This window comes from Marmota flaviventris, chromosome 10 (assembly GCF_047511675.1).
Source record: "Marmota flaviventris isolate mMarFla1 chromosome 10, mMarFla1.hap1, whole genome shotgun sequence".
NCBI lineage: Eukaryota > Metazoa > Chordata > Mammalia > Rodentia > Sciuridae > Marmota > Marmota flaviventris.
The window spans coordinates 11,556,632-11,572,616 of record NC_092507.1 but is presented as its reverse complement, the minus strand read 5'-3'; the positions used below and the strand labels follow the sequence as shown (position 1 = coordinate 11,572,616).

The window sequence follows — 15,985 nt, the reverse complement described above, 5'->3', positions numbered from 1 at the left end:
GCTGGAAAAATAACCATGGGTGACGTGATGGGGACAGGCTGAGGGGGTGGTGGATGTGCCCAGATGATGTCCTGGAGCCTCAGGAGAAGCAGTGCCAGGTTGGGGGAGGGTATGGGGGAGAGCCTGAGAGATGGGCAGGTGCCACTGACAGGTCCTGAATCACTGGCTGCTGGGACAGGAGCTGGGCACAGGTGTTGCCTCTCAGATGAGCCCATGAAGGCAGAAGGCTGCGGGGCTGGCAGGGCTCCCCCACAGCCAGGTGAAATCTGGGGGTTCAGAGAAGGTCTGGGGCTCATAGAGGACTGAGTTCAGTGTGGGAGTTACAGTTTCAGTGAGTCTGAGGTCCTTGGGGGCTCTATCTGGGGCCGGGGCCGGGACTCAGGGGCAGAGGGCTTAATGATAATTCAGAGCTGCCCCCAGTCAGGGCTGTCAGTGGGACTAGTGCAGGCTGAGCCTGGGCCTCTATGGCCTCCATATAGAAGCCCCTATGTCCAGAGGAGGGTGCCCACCTCGGCTGTCCCTCACTGGACACTGGATTGCTTGCGTTTGTGGCCCCCCATCGGCCACAGGAGAGCTCCTTTCCCGAGCTCCTCAGGCTGTGTGTTCGGGGCCCAGCTCTTCCTCTGGGGGCCTCAGTTTCCCTCCCTGTCTCACATAGTGAGAGCTCCCCCTGGAGTCCCTGCAGATCTCACCCCGTCAGGGCTCACCACGTGCTGCTCCAAGCACAGAGCCCAGGCCAACATCTCCCTGGGACTGGGGCTGGGGGAACCTGATGGGAGCTCCTTCCCCAAGGGTTCAGTGGGGTCCTGAGCTTGTGCATCCTCCTGGGGCCTGGCTTCTCTGGGCTGGGGAGGCTGCTCTTGGGGAGAGCCATGCTCCACCTGCAGCTGGGGCCCTTGAGGCCGCTCCAGACTCACTATGGCGGCAGGACCAGAGGAGCCATTAGCTGATCAGAGCCATCTTAAGTTGCAGGGAGGAGTGTTTGAAGTGTCCTAATCCTGGCCCCTCAGGTACCCACGTGGCCCCAGGACTCCCTTGACCCCATGAACACCCCCAGTGGCTCCCTCCTAGGCGTTGCCAGCCTGGCTGAGGGTGTCTCTCAGTGGATCCCTGGTGTAGAGGGGAAGTCCCTGGAAGTTGGCCAATCAGCAGTGGGGGACAGAGAGGAGCAGGAGGCACAAATCAAGGTCCAGGCCACTTTCAGGGAAGGAAGTTTATTATTGCTCTTGTGGGATTGGCTGCCGCGGTTCCCAGAGACGAATCACAGCTGCATTTTCTGGAGGAGCAGGGGACAGTATTAGGCCTCTGGGACCTGCCACCTTGTGGGGCAGCATGAGGCTCTGCGGGTTCGGGTGGCCTGGGGAGGGGGCGTGCATGGCACAGCAGGCAGCCCCCGGCCCAGACAAGCCACCCTGGTCTCTGCCCCAGGACCCAGCCCCACTTGGCACTTCACCCCCACCTCCCACGGTGAATGGCCGCTGTGGAACCCGCTCTCGGCTGGGGACCCTGAACTCTAGGCGCAAAGCTCCCTCTTGGGGAGAAGGTGTGTCCTGGGCGGGGACCTAGGTGTGTGCTGAAGCCCAGGGAGGGCTGGATGTCGCTCCTGACTTGACCTTCACTGCGCCCAACTCAGGTCAGCAGCAGTGAGCACTCAGCCAGCGCTTCTCCAAAGAGAGGGAGGGGCGTGGGAGTGGGCGTGACCAAGCCCCTGGGCCAATGAGCGATGGCGTGGGCGGGGCGGGGCGGGGCCCACCTGGTTGATCCAGTCGATGTAGGCAGACACGCGGGTGTAGACCGTGGGCTTCTTAAGGGTGTTGCAGCTCTGTCCGGAGCCGAAGCTGACGATGCCATGCACCTCCCAGGCACCGTTCTCCGCCTGGCAGTTCAGCGGGCCGCCCGAGTCCCCCTGCAAGAGACCCCAGCAGGCATCAGTCCCCAGGCCTCCCCCAGGGACATGTGCTGGGGAGGGCATGTGCTGAGCTGTCAGCCTCAGTACCCACTGTTGGCCTCAGCCTGCTCCTGGTGAGGGAGGCACAGAAGTGTGGCGTGGGGCTGCCTTGGCCTGGTTCTGGGAGTCCTGGGGCATCAGAATAGCCCTTGGTTGGCTGTGTGATCTTGGGATGATGTCAGCCCTCTCTGTGCCCTGGTTTCCTGGCTGTTCAGGTCTGCATGGCTAAGCCTCTGTGAGCTGCCCAGAGAACCCCTGGGGCCTGGAGCCCTGCTGGAGCCTGGGCAGGACAGGAGGGTGGGAGTGGGGAGAGGGCGTGGGTCAGGAGCAGGACAGTCCCTGGTTATCTTAGAAGTTTTGTGGTTCTCAGACTCCCTAACGCCCCAGCCAGCCTAGACTGACGCAGCTGGTGGCAGGGACATGCACAGAGACTTCAGTGCAGCCTGTTCTGTGGCCCTTTGACTCATGTAGTCCCCACAGCAAGGCTGGGGAGTGTTTGCTACAACGCTTTCCATCAGAGGGAAGGCTGAGGTCCAGAGAGGTTCATCAGTCTGCCCCAGGTCACAGAGCTCCTAAGTGGTGCACAGGGAATTGATGCAGCTGCTGATGCTCAGCTCTCCTTCTGTCACCCTGTGCTGGGGGAGTGGTGACAGGTTTCCCCTGAGCCTACCAGGCCCAGGCAGGGTCAGTCTCCTACCAGGAGAGATGTGCTCTGCCCCACCCTCCAGTGTCCCCAGTGGTGTGGCTGCGTGGAGCAGGGCCTGTGTGGGGTCTGGACACTCACGTTGCAGGAGGAGATGACGCCGTCGCCCCCAGCGCACACCATGGATTTTGTCACCATGTAGCTCCACCAGTCCCATCTGGAGCACGTGGCATAGTCCACCACGGGCTGCAGGCCCTGCTGTAGCTCATCAGCGATGGGGCCATTGGCTGGGGAGGGAGGGAGTGGGCAGTGAGCAGGGAGCAGCCAGGCAGCCCTGTGTCCATCCAGGCCCAGGTTGGCGGGGACCAGAGGCCTGGGACAGGGTGCAGCCCTCAGCCAGCCAAGGATCTGCTAGAAGGTGGGGAAGGGGTGCAGGGGCTACACTCAGAGCCTCAAGACATAGCTGTGTGGTGAGTTGTCTGTTTTTTTTTTTTTTTAAATTCAAAATAAAAACATTGTGTGTGTGTGTGTGTGTGTGTGTGTGTGTGTGTGTGTGTGTGTCTGTGCTGAAGTTTAGACTCAGGTGTGCTCTACCCCTGAGCTGTATCTCTAACCCTTTGTAATTTTTTTTGGTACCGGGGATGGAAATCAGGGGCCCTCGACTACTGAGCCACATCCCAGCCCTGTTTTGTAATTTATTTAGAGACAGGGTCTCAGTGAGTTGATTAGCACCTGGGCATTGCTGAGGCTGGCTTTGAACTCATGATCCTTCTGCCTCAGCCTCTAGAGCCGCTGGGATTATGGGAGTGTGCCACTGTGCCTGGCTGCCCTTTCTATTTTTAATTTGGGAATGGGTAGGTTGCTAGACTGACCTTGAACTTGTGATCTTCCTGCTACTGTGCCCAGATTGAATTGTGTTTCATTGGGATTCTGGGGGTTGAATCCTCACTCCTTTCCCTGTAGATCTGACTTTGGGGTCAAATATTTAAGGATCAATCTTACCCCAAGATGTCCTAAGTAATGTTCTGAATCTGTTTCCCATAGTTTCATTTATTTGCATTTAATTTTTTTTCTTTTTTAAAATTTTTATAAAGATCTTTTTTTGTATTAGTAGATGGACAGAATACCTTTATTTTATTTGTTATGGGGTACTCAGGTTGGAACCCAGTACCTCACATATGCTAGGCCAGTGCTCTGCCACTGAGCCACACCCAGCCCCTGCATTGAATCTTTTAATTCAGCTGCAATCTATTTGGGCATGGGGTATACCATAAGATCTAATTCCCCACCCCCACAAGGCTTATTTAGTGGGCTTATATGTCACTTACAACATGCCAAGACCTGCTGTAAACAAATCTATTTAATCCTTACTGCACTCATTACATGCATTTGTTAATATCTGTCACATAGTATGTGCTTAAAAAATATTAGCAGTTGTTATTGTACAGTTCAAAAAGAGGTGAGAATGTTCAGGCAGAAAGGAAGAGAGGTGTGTGTGGCTGCTGATTGAGAGCTGCTTCCTCCAGGAAGCCTCTGGGGATTCCCCCTGGGTCTGTACTCACTCCAGAGGCGACCCCAGCCAGTGACAAAACAGGGGTAGTCCTGAGGCAGCACAGAGTCCTTCTCTGGCAGGCAGGCCACCTGGATGGTGTCACTCAGCTCCACAGGCTCTGCGAGCTTGATGAGGGCAATGTCATTGCTGAAATCCAAAGCAGAGGGCATGAGTGGGCAGAGGGGCCCTGACCTCTCCAGACTGTGCTATGAGACCTGGGATTGTGAGCTGTGGTCACGAAAAGGTGACCAGAGAGTGTCTTTAAGCATTCCAACAGTGAAAGGCAGATCAGAAGAGATGGGAAGCAGAAGACTTCTCAACCGTGGGGGGTGTGCACCATCACAAATGAAGCAATCATAGCCATAGAAGAGGGGTGCTTATGATGGTAAAAGATACCACTTTCAATATTTTCCATGACCCGAATGGATCCTGGCAACCCCAGATAGACCTGGCTTGATTCCTAGTTGGCCTTGTGCTGGGCTGTGCACCCTGGGGCATATTCCTTAACCTCTCTGAGTCTTGGTGGCTTGTCCAGGGCTGTTGGGAGATTAACTGAGAGAGGGCATCTATCAGGTCTGCTGCCACGTGGTGGCCCAGACTCAGTTCAGGAGAGTCAGGGGAGGCAGTGTGGAGGGATGGGGTCTTCCTTCCAGGGGCACCTTCCTGGGAATGCTTAGGTAAGGATGGGATAGGAAGGTCCCCTGCTCCTCCTAGCAGAGCCTCATCACCTGCCTGCTGTGTGGGGGGACAGGGTGTGGCTGGGGGTGGGGCAGGCTCTGCAGCTCCCTGTCCACCGCCCCTAACCCTGGGCAGGGGGACTCACCGCACCAGGAAGGAGTTCCACTTCTCGTGGACATAGATGGTGTCCACGCCCACGAACAGGGAGCCCTCCTCGTCCACTGTCAGGTCGTGCTTCCCCAGGGCCACGCGGTAGGTCAGGGTGTTGCTGGGCAGGGAGGGGAACCAGGTCAAGGTGGCCAGTGGTCCCTGTCCGCCAGGGGTCAGACAAGGGGACTTGGGGCTCTGGAGGCTGAGTTGTGAGGCCCCTGTGGGACTCACTGGGGGAGAGGCGTGTGTCCCCCCTTTCTTCATGTCTCTGCTCCAATATCGCCTAGAAACCCAGAGTTTTTAACATCTTCTGGCCTCTTCTCATATTTCCTCGTCTGCCTGTTGCTCTGCCTCCCACTAGAATATCAGCTCCCTGAGAGCAGACGCTGTGTTCACTGCAGTTTCTCAGCACACAGCAGGTGCACAGAAATGTTCATTGACTGAATAAATGAACTCAGTGGATGTCAGTAGTTTATTGAGCCCAGAGCCTGGAGTGTGCAGCAGGTGCTCAATGAAAGCAGTTTCATGAGGCTCCCCCTGGGGTGATGATGGGTGTCATGTCGCTCACCTGATGCAGTGGGCAGCCGTGAGGACAAAGTTGCTGGAGATCAAGGTGCCACCGCAGGTGTGTCTCCAAGTGTCATCCTTGAGGTACTGGAGAGAGATCTGCAGGAGGGTGCAGAAGAGCCGCCTGTCAGCCCTCAGGTCCTGGGGACCTTCACCTCCCTTTCCATCCAGCGTCCCACTCTGCAGCACACTCACCTGCCAGGGCCAGCTGTGGGGAACGGCATTGTCCCCTCCCACCACCCTGGCTGAGAGGTTGGGGGGGAAGCTGGGGACACCGCAGCTGGAGGCTGGAGGAACAGGAGGGAGGAGGGCGGGTGAGTGGGGCTGGCTGCCCTCTGAGAAGGGCAGGGTGGGCAGGGGGAGAGGCGGTGGAGGCTGGGCAGGACAGGAGCCTCCTTGTTCTCTGGGCCTCCACCCCTCATCTCCAGTCCTCACCGGGGGAGGCGGCTTCTGGCCCTGTCCTGCTGAGGTGGAGACAGGGTGGCCGAGCAGGAGGTGGCTCATCTGACCTTTGCTCAGTAGCCGGGCCCACCCTGGACCCCAAAGTGACTTTCCTGGTGGACGGAGGTCTCCTGTTCCTGTCCATGTCCCCAGGAGGCCAGTCTGAGCTCCCCAGTGTCTGAGTGCAGCCCACCCGGTCCCTGTCCCCAGCTTACCACAGGCCAGGAGTGTAGCGAGAACCGTGACACCCAGCATGGTGAGGTGTTGGGGCTGTGTGGCCCTGGAGCAGGCAGAGGTCTTTATAGGCAGGTGGGGGTGGGCCTGCCTGGTCAAGGCCGAGCCACCCCTTGGAGAGAAGCCTGTTCCATTCAGTCCCTTTCCTTGACCTTGGGTGGTTACTGTTTAATTTGGGCTGGAGATGGGGCTGGCTTTCAAAGCATAGATTTTTCCAAATAATTTTCCAAATATCCTGGGACCCAGCAACAGCTGAGGGACAGGTTTTATCTTTTATTTATTTATTTTTTTTTTTGGTGGGGGCCTCCTGCTGTGCTTGAGGTGTGTTCCCAAACTCTCTGTCTGCCTCATTCTTTTTAGTTATAGTTTATTATTCACCTCCTGTGCCAGGTTGTGCTTCCCACTTCTTGCAGTATCTCCCTGACTTCTTCCAACAACCTGAGGCTGGTCCTATTATCTGCTCCTTGAAGATGAGGAAACTGAGACTTGGAGGGTGAGGGACTGTCTGGGGCGCACAGCTGGGCAGCAGTACAGCTGGGCTCTGCTGTCCTGCCCCGCCTGGGGCTCGCAGCTGCTGACCGTTACAGGTTCCTCCTGCGTTTCTGCAGCACTGCTGCCCTCAGATTCTTGTCTCCCTTCCCCCTGGGCCCCCCCACTGGGCTTGGCTGCTCCTGCACCTGCCCCAGGGCTGGGATGGCACTCATGCAGGATCCTGGAAGGTGCTGGTTGGCCAGATTCCTACCTGGAGCCACTTAGATGTAGCCTCTTCAGCCTTTCTATCCCTGAAATGGGCAGATTGGACCCTATGGACTCTGTCCTCCGGTTTTGTGACTTGAATGTCAAAGTCAGGGTCAGATCTAAATTTTTGGTACTTGGTGTGTGTTGAGAAGAGTCTGTGCTCAGAAATTCTTTTTTTGTTATTATTATCGTTTTTATTTGTTCTATTTAGTTGTACATGACAGCAGAATGCATTTCAATTCATTCTACACAAATGGAGCGCGACATTTCAATTCTCTGGTTATACATGGTGTAGAGTCACACCGTTTTACAATCAAGCATGTGCCTAGGGTAATAATGTCCGTCTCATTCAAATGTCTTTTCTATCCCATAACCCCTCTCCACCCTCCCCTCTGCCCAATCCAAACTGCCTCCACATTTCCCATCCCCTTCCCCCATCAAAGATCACCATCCACTTATCAGAGAAAATATTTGGCCTTGGTTTTTTGGGATTGGTTTACTTGGCTTAGCATAATATTCTCCAGCTCCATCCCTTTACCTGCAAATTCCATAATTTATTCTCTTTTAATGCTGAGTAATATTCCATTGTATACATGTATCACAATTTCTTTATCCATTCATCTATTGAAGGGCATCTAAGTTGGTTCCAAAGTTTACCTATTGTGAATTCAGCTGCTATAAACATTGGTGTGGCTCCGTCACTATAATATGCTGATTTTAAGAGTCCTTTGGCCATAGACTGAGGAGTGGAATAGCTGGGTCAAATGGTGGTGCCATTCAAAGTTTTCTGAGGAATCTCCACACTGCTTTCCAAAGTATTTTCACCAATTTGCATTCCCACCAGCAATGGATGAGTGTGCCTTTCCCCCGACACTCCCTCCAACACTTATTATTGCTTATATTCTTGATAACTGCCATTCTGACTGGGTTGAGATGAAATCTTAGAGTAGTTTTGATTTGCTTTTTTCTAATTACTAAAGATGTTGAGCACTTTTTCCATATATTTGTTGATGGCTTGCATATCTTCTGAGAAGTTTCTGTTCAGTTCCTTAGCCCATTTATTGATTGGGTTGTTTGTTTGTGTTTTAAAATATTTTTTAGTTGCCAATGGATTTTTCACTTTATTTGTTTATTTATATGTGGTGCTGAGGATGGAACTCAGGGCCTCACACATGCCAGGCAAGCGCTCTACCACTGAGCCACAACCCCAGACGCGGTTGTTTGTTTTTTGGTGTTAAGACCTTTGAGTTCTTTATATATCCTAAAGATTAGTGCTCTATCTGATCTGCGTGTGGTAAAAATTTGCTCCCATACTGTAGGCTCTCTCTTCATCTCACTGATTGTTTCTTTTGCTGAGAAGAAGCTTTTTAGTTTGAATCCATCCCATTTATTAATTCCTGATTTTATTTCTTGTGCTTTAGGAGTCTTGTTAAGGTAGTTGGGGCCTAATCCAACGTGATGAAGATTTGGACCTACTTTTTTTCTATTAGATGGGGGGGGGTCTCTGGTCTAATCCCTAGGTTCTTGATCCTCTTTGAATTGAGTTTTATATATGGTGAGAGAGAGAGAGTTTTAATTTCATTTTGCTACATATGGATTTCTAGTTTTCCTGGCACAATTTGTTGAAGAGGCTGTCCTCTCTCCAATGTTGTTTCTGGCACCTTTGTCTAGTATGAGATAACCATTTATGCGGGTTGGTCTCTGCCTCTTCTATTCTGTTCCATTGGTCTTCATGTCTGTTTTGGTGCCAATACCATGCTGCTTTTGTTCCTATGGCTCTGCAGTATAGTTTAAGGTCTGGTATTGTGGTGTCTCCTGCTTCACTTTTTTGGTAGAAATTGCTTTGGCTATTCTGGGTCTCTTATTTTTCCAAATGATTTCATGATCGCTTTTTTTTTTTTTTTTTTTTTTACTTCTATGAAGAATGTCAGTGGGATTTTAATAGCAATTGCATTAAATCTGCATAACTATTTTGGCAATATGGCCATTTTGACAATATTAACTCTGCCTATCCAAGAGCACGGGAGATCTTTCCATTTTCTAAGGTCTTTTTCAATTTCCTTCTTGAGTGTTCTATAGTTTTCATTGTAGAGGTCTTTCACCTCTTTTGTTAGATTGATTCCCAAGTATTTTATATTTTTAGGATGTTTTGAGTGGCATAGTTTTCCTAATTTCTCTTTCAGTGGATTCATCACGTATATATAAAAATGCATTTGATTTATGCGTATTAATTTTATATCCTATGACTTTGCTGAATTCATTTATTAGTTCTAGAAATTTTCTGGTGGAATTTCTTCTGAATACAGAATCATGTCCTTGGAAAACAGTGATAGTTGGAGTTCTTCTTTTCCTATGCATATCCCTTTAATTTCTTTTGTCTGTCTGATTGCTCTGGCAAGAATTTCAAGGACTTTGTTGAACAGAAGTGGTGAAAGAGGGCATTCCAGTCTTGTTCCAGTTTTTAGAGGGAATGCTTCCAATTATTCTCTGTTTAGAATGATATTGGCCTTGGGCTTAGCATAGATAGCTTTTACAATGTTGAGGTATGATCCTACTATTCCTAGTTTTTCTAGTGTTTTGAACATGAAGAGGTGCTGTATTTTATCGAATGCTTTTTCAGTATCTACTGAGATAACCATATGATTCTTGTCTTTAAGTCTATTGATGTGATGTATTACATTTATTGATTACCGACAACCTTGCATCCCTGGGATGAATCCCACTTGATCATGGTACACTATATTTTTAATATGTTTTTGTATGTGATTGGACAGGATTTTATTGAGAATTTTTGCATCTATCATCGGGGATATTGGTCTGAAGTTTTTTTTTTTTTTTCTCTTTGATGTTTCATTGTCTGGTTTTGGTATCAGGGTGATGCTAGCTTCATAGAATGTGTTTGAAAGGGTTATCTTCTTTTCTATTTCATGGAATATTTGGAATAATATTGGTATTAGTTCTTCTTTGAAGGTCTGGTAGAACTCGGCAGAGAATCCATCAGTTCCTGGGCTTTTCTTTGTTGGTAGGCTTGAAATTTTTTGAAATTTTTTTTAATGAATTTTATTTTATTCTATTTTCTTTTAGAATATTTTATTTATTTATTTTTTTAGAGAGAGGGAGAGAGAGAGAGAGAGAATTTTAATATTTATTTTTTAGTTTACGGCGGACACAACATCTTTGTTTGTATGTGGTGCTGAGGATCGAACCCGGGCCACACGCACGCCAGGCGAGCGTGCTACCGCTTGAGCCACATCCCCAGCCCCTCCTTGCTTGAAATTAATGTGTTTAAATTGTGATTCAGTTTGGGTAGATCATGTTTCTAGAAATTTTTTGGTGTCATCGAGATTTTCTATTTTATTGGAGTATAAATCTTTAAAATAGTTTCAAAGTATCTTCTGTATTTCAATAGTGTTCATCATGATATTTTATTTTCCATCACAAATTTCAGTAATTTGAGTTTTCTCTCTCCTTTTCTTTGTTAATGTAGCTAAGGGTTTATCAATTTTATTTATTTTTTCAAAGAACCAACTTTTCGTTTTGTCAATTTTTTAAATAATTTCCTTTGTTTCAATTTTATTGATTTCAGCTGATTTTAATTATTTTGTCTTCTACTTTTGGGTGTTGATTTGTTCTTCTTTTTTTAGGGCTTTTAGATGTAATGTTAGGTCATTTATTTGTTGACTTTTTATTCTTTTAATGAAGGAGCTCAGTGCAGTGAACTTTCCTCTTGACACTGTCTTCACAGTGTCCCAGAGAGTTTGATATGTTATATCGATGTTCTCATTTTCCCCTAAGAATTTTTTATCTCCTCCCTGATGTATTCTGCTATCTATTGCTTATTCAATATCATATTATTTAGTCACTAGGTGTTCTATTTTTTATTTTATCATTAATTTCTAATTTTATTCCATTATGATCTGAAGGAAGCAGGGTAGTATCTCTATGTTTTTGTGTTTGCTAAGATTTGCTTTGTGGCTTAATATATGGTCTATTTTAGAGAAGGGTCCATGAGCTGCTGAGAAGGTGTATTTGCTGGATGATCAATGGAATACTCTATATATGTTTGTTAAATATAAATCATGGATTGAATTATTAAGTTCTATAGTTTATTCGTTTAGATTTTGTTTGGAAGATCTATCTAGTGGTGATGAGAGAGGTGTGTTAATGTCACCCAGTATTATTGTGTGGTGGTCTAATTGCTTCTTGAAATTGAGAAGGATTTGTTTGATATCCGTAGAAGCTCCATTGTTTGGGGCATAGATATTTATGATTGTTATGTCTTGTTGATGTATAGTTCCCTTGAGCAGTATATAATGTCCCTCTTTATCTCTTCTGACTAACTTTGGCTTGAAATCCACTTATCTGATATGAGGATGGAAACCCCTACTTGTTTACGTGACCCAGGTGAGTGATATGTTTTTCCCATCCTTTCACCTTCTTTTCCTATGAGATGAGTCTCTTGAAGGCAGCATATGGTTGGATCTTTTTATTTAAAATCCAATCTGCCAGTCTGTGTCTTTTAATTGATGAGTTTAGGCCATTAACATTCAGGGTTATTATTGCGACATGGTTTGTATTCCTGGTCATTTTGGTTTATTTTTGGTTTGTAACTTGAGTTGGTTTCTCCTTTGATTGGATTTCCCTTTAGTGTAGCTCCCCCCTTTACTGATTTTCACTGTTGTTTTTCATTTCTTCCTCATGGAATATTTTGCCAAGACTATTCTACAGTGCAGGCGTTCGAATTGTAAATTCTTTTAATTTTTGTTTATCATTTATTTTGTCATCAATTCTAAAGCATAACTTTGCTGCATATAAGATTCTTGGTTGACATCCATTTTTTTTTTCAGAGCTTGGTATACGTTGTTCCAGGATCTCCTAGCTTTGTCTGGGTTGAGAAATCTGCTGAGATCCGAATGGTTTCCCCCTATATGTAATCTGAAGTTTTTTTCTGGTGGCTTTTAAAATTCTATCCTTATTCTGTACTCTAGGCAGTTTTATTATAATGTGCCTTGGTGTGGATCTGTTTTAATTTTGTACATTTGGTGTCCTGTAAGCCCCTTGTATTTTTCAATTCATTCTCTTTTTTATTAATATTTATTTTTTAGTTATATTTGGACATAATATCTTTATTTTTTTATTTTTGTGCTGCTGAGGATCAAACCCAGCGCCTCACATGTACTAGGTGAGTGCTCTACTGCTAAGCCACAATGCCAGCCCCTCCAATTCATTCTTCATGTTTGGGAAATTTTCTGCTATTATTTCATTGAAGAGATTGTGCATTCCTTTGGTTTGTATCTCTGTGCCTTTCTCTATCCTGATAATTGTTAGATTTGGTCTTGTCATATCATCCCATAATTCTTTGAAGGTTCTGTTTATGGTTTCTGACCATCTTCACCGTGTGTCCAACTTTGTTTTCAAGATACATATTTTGTCTTCATTGCCTGAGGTTCTGTCTTCCAAGTGATCTAGTCTGTTCTTGATGTTTTATATTGAATTTTTATTTGGTTTATTGTTTCCTTCATTCAAGGATTTCTGTTTTTTTTTTTCCAGCGTCTCTCTCTTTCTTGAAGTAATCCTTTGCTACCTGTAAGTCCTCTCTCATCTCATTGTGGCCTGTACTTGCTCTCTCAATTCATTCTTTGCTTCGCAGATCATTTTAATTGTGTACCTTCTGCTCTCCTTCCCTGACATTCCAGCTCCTGTGCTGTCAGTGGATATACCATTGTATCAGTGTGGCTTGTTTCAGGCACTTTCTTCCCGTTTCTTCATGTCATCCGTGTGTCTTCCTGTCTCACAGCGTGGATTCGAGGTATTACAGTTTCTACCGTATAATCTTGTAGTGTCCCTGCAGGTCACCGATACCTTGCCTGCAGGAACCTGGAAGATGGTCTTGTAGGTCCTGGCTATAGTCACTTGTAGCCACCCCACGTGTTGGTAGAGGGGGTGCAATGTGGTGGGCCCAGGTTGCTCTGCCCCAACTGTGCTGTGTGCTGGGGTTGCTCTAGTCCTCCTCCTACCGTGGAGTGGGTCTTCAAAAATTCTTTTTCTTTTTTTTTTTAAGTTCTAGATGGACACAATAGCTTTAAATTTATGTGGTGCTGCGAATCAAACCCAATGCCTCACATTTGCTAGGCAAGCATACCGCCACTGAGCCACCTCCAGTTTAAGTGCTCAAAATCCTATCCAATGTCCCCAGCAGTTTGGGGGCACCCCCTCCACCCCATGAGGTTGTTTTTATCCCCTTGCTCCCAGACCTGACTGCAGCCTGGTTGGGGAGATTCTGCAACCCACCTTTCTACTCACCCCGAGAGAGAGGGGGAGCCCCAGGAGAAGCCCGAGTCTCCCTGGAAGTTGTCTTCTGAGTTACACCCTCTGGTCTCCTTGGGACTTGTTTCCTGATAAAGAGGTTCAGAAGCCCACGTGCCTGCGGTTGGAGGTGGCCATCTGAGGGGCGAAAAAGGAGTCTGACTTGCACATCTTTACTCAGTTTAGGTTCTTTTTTGAAACAATCACGCGTTACTTTGGTAAAATAAAAATCAGTCACTTTGATTAAAAAAAAAAAAAAAAGACCCAGAGAGAGGAAGTGTGAGTGGGGGTCTGTCTTGCTGGTAGGACTTCAGGCCCTGCCCTGGGGTCTCACCCAGCTCTGGTGGGCTTTGTGTTCCATTTGAGAGGCTGGTCCTGGTAGAGGGGACAATGGATACTGCCCAGGCCACCCCAGTCCCAGTGCTGTTGGCTGCCAAGCCCTGAAAAAGCTCTCCCTGCTCTGGGACTGGCACGGTGAGCAGAGATGTGCACTGAACCAGGTGACCTGCATTTGGCCTGGGCAGGGTCTGGAGGAAGGACAAGACACCTGCTTTCTGTCTCCATCAGGGACTGACTGGATGACCCCAGACCCTGGGCCAGCTCTTTGGGCCTCAGTTTCCTCCGGGTCCGTGGAGTAACCTGGGATGATGAGTCACTGGGCATCTATGTGTGGAAGCTTGTCACCTGTATTCAGAGAGATGCAGCAATTTCTCAGCCACGTGCACGAGACCATGATGTGAGAGCACAGCTGGATGGGTGTGCACTCACATGCCTCTGTATCCACAGACCCTCCCAGGCCAGTGCCACACTATGGAGTGTCTGCTGAGTCTGGACACACAGGGCCGAGTGCCGCGCCTTAGACGTGGAAACGGCACAGACTCTGCGGCACTGGGACAGAGGCACCAGGTGAAGGGTTATTACGTGGTTTTTCATGTTCACAGAGAAATTGACTTTCTTTGGAGGGTGCTGGCTGCTCTCAAAGGTGTGCCCAGTGACAGCTTTAGGGCAACTTCCTTGTTTCACAACCTCTACCAGGTGGGGCTCTTTACATAAGGCAACACCAAATATTGTCCCTGGGGAAAACCTGAAGTGACCTTCATGTGCTTCCGATACTGAAGTCAGGCAGGAGAGTGCTGTGTTTAGCGGTGAACTGTGCCCACACAGGAAGGAAAAGCCAGCAACCTCACTTCCTGGCTGCATGACCTTGTGCCTGTGTCTCAACCTCTCTGTGCTTTCACACCTTCATCTATACCATGGGGCTAAAGTGGTAGCTGCATCCTAGGGCTGTTTCTAGGGGTGGCATAGGGTACGGACTATCTGAGTGTGTGCTGTTATTGTGATACTTGTCATCTGGTCCTTATCTGAATATCTGGTGTGCCCCATCTCAGAAAGCTAAGCCTGACTGTCATCGAGCCCCTTTTTCCATCCATTACATTGCAAATTGCTTTATGAGCCATGAGTATAAAAGTGAGTGTAATTCAACTTGGACTACATTCACTTTTTTTCTACTGATTTTAAAGAAATGGGAATATATTTGTGACCCCTAAAGGTGGAGAAGCAGCAGACAGCGCTCAGAGAGAACTCCATATTTTATTTTACACCAGTGGGCCCAGAGGAAGACAAACTCCAAATTCGGAGCCCAGATCCACAGTTTCTCCCAATAATACGAGGTTATTTGATGTCTGGTTTTGCCATCACAAAGGTACCAGGGCTCCAGGTCCCCAGCTCCCTGTACTTGTGGGGTACACATGTGCTCATGCCCGGCACCTGCTCATGGAGGGTGTCTGTGTCTGAGCAGCTGAGATTTGGGGACTTGATCTGTGGAAACTTCTGCCACCTGCTCAGCGTGCCCTGAGGCACCCTGGAGAAAGCCATTCTTGCCTGGAGCAACTAGGCAGAGGTGGGGGCTCTCTCTGGGCAGGTGCCTGGCTGGTGCTAGTCCTGCCTGCAGGACTTGATTATCTCAGTAACTCTCACGTGACACCCTGTTGGCTGAGCTGATTTTTCCAGTCATGATAAGAAAAACTGAACAAGCAGTTCCAAGGGGCTGGAGGTACCTTCAGAGGGAGCCCTGTGGGTGGATGTCCTGGGATTGGAGGGGTGGGGGCTTGGAGCGGGATCAGCTTGCATATGTTAAGAGGTGACTCTTTTCTTTGCCCAGCTGTGAGGCGCTGACATGCTATACATGCAGAAACCATTAATTAGTCCACCCATTCTTCCCATATTTCCCAAGTGCAGGCCCTGGGCTGGGACAAAGAAGACCCTGCATAGTGCTGGGGGAGCTCCCTGGCGTCCAGGGTGAAGTGTTCCTTGGAGAGATGGGCCATGGCAGGAGGTCCATATGGGAAGAGACTGGTTCTGGGTGGGAGGTGAGTGGGGTACAGGTTAGGAGAAGGCTCCTCCTGTACAGGATCAAGTCCAAAAGGAATTTGAGGACTGGAGGCAGTGAGGATGCTGGGATCCCTCCCCCTCCCTGTTGGACCCTGGGATTTCCAGGATTTGGGGTCCCCAGCTGCCAGGGCCTGTGTGTGCTGGAAAAATAACCATGTCGAGGGAACAGGCTGAGGGGGTGGTGGATGTGCCCAGATGATGTCCTGGAGCCTCAGGAGAAGCAGTGCCAGGTTGGGGGAGGGTATGGGGGAGAGCCTGAGAGATGGGCAGGTGCCACTGACAGGTCCTGAATCACTGGCTGCTGGGACAGGAGCTGGGCACAGGTGTTGCCTCTCAG

General features: G+C 48.5%; 1 protein-coding gene across 1 annotated transcript; it reads right to left on the bottom strand.

Moving 5' to 3' along the window:
* Positions 1-1,201: 1,201 nt before the first annotated feature.
* LOC114084390 (chymotrypsin-C-like) lies at positions 1,202-6,234 on the bottom strand. The gene is made up of 8 exons (XM_071618684.1): positions 6,195-6,234; positions 5,734-5,825; positions 5,540-5,637; positions 4,967-5,089; positions 4,154-4,290; positions 2,733-2,878; positions 1,754-1,906; positions 1,202-1,276 (listed from the first exon to the last, which is right to left on the bottom strand). Exons 1-8 carry the CDS (start codon positions 6,232-6,234, stop codon positions 1,262-1,264), a joined length of 804 nt encoding a protein of 267 aa, XP_071474785.1. The 3' UTR covers positions 1,202-1,261.
* Positions 6,235-15,985: the final 9,751 nt, after the last annotated feature.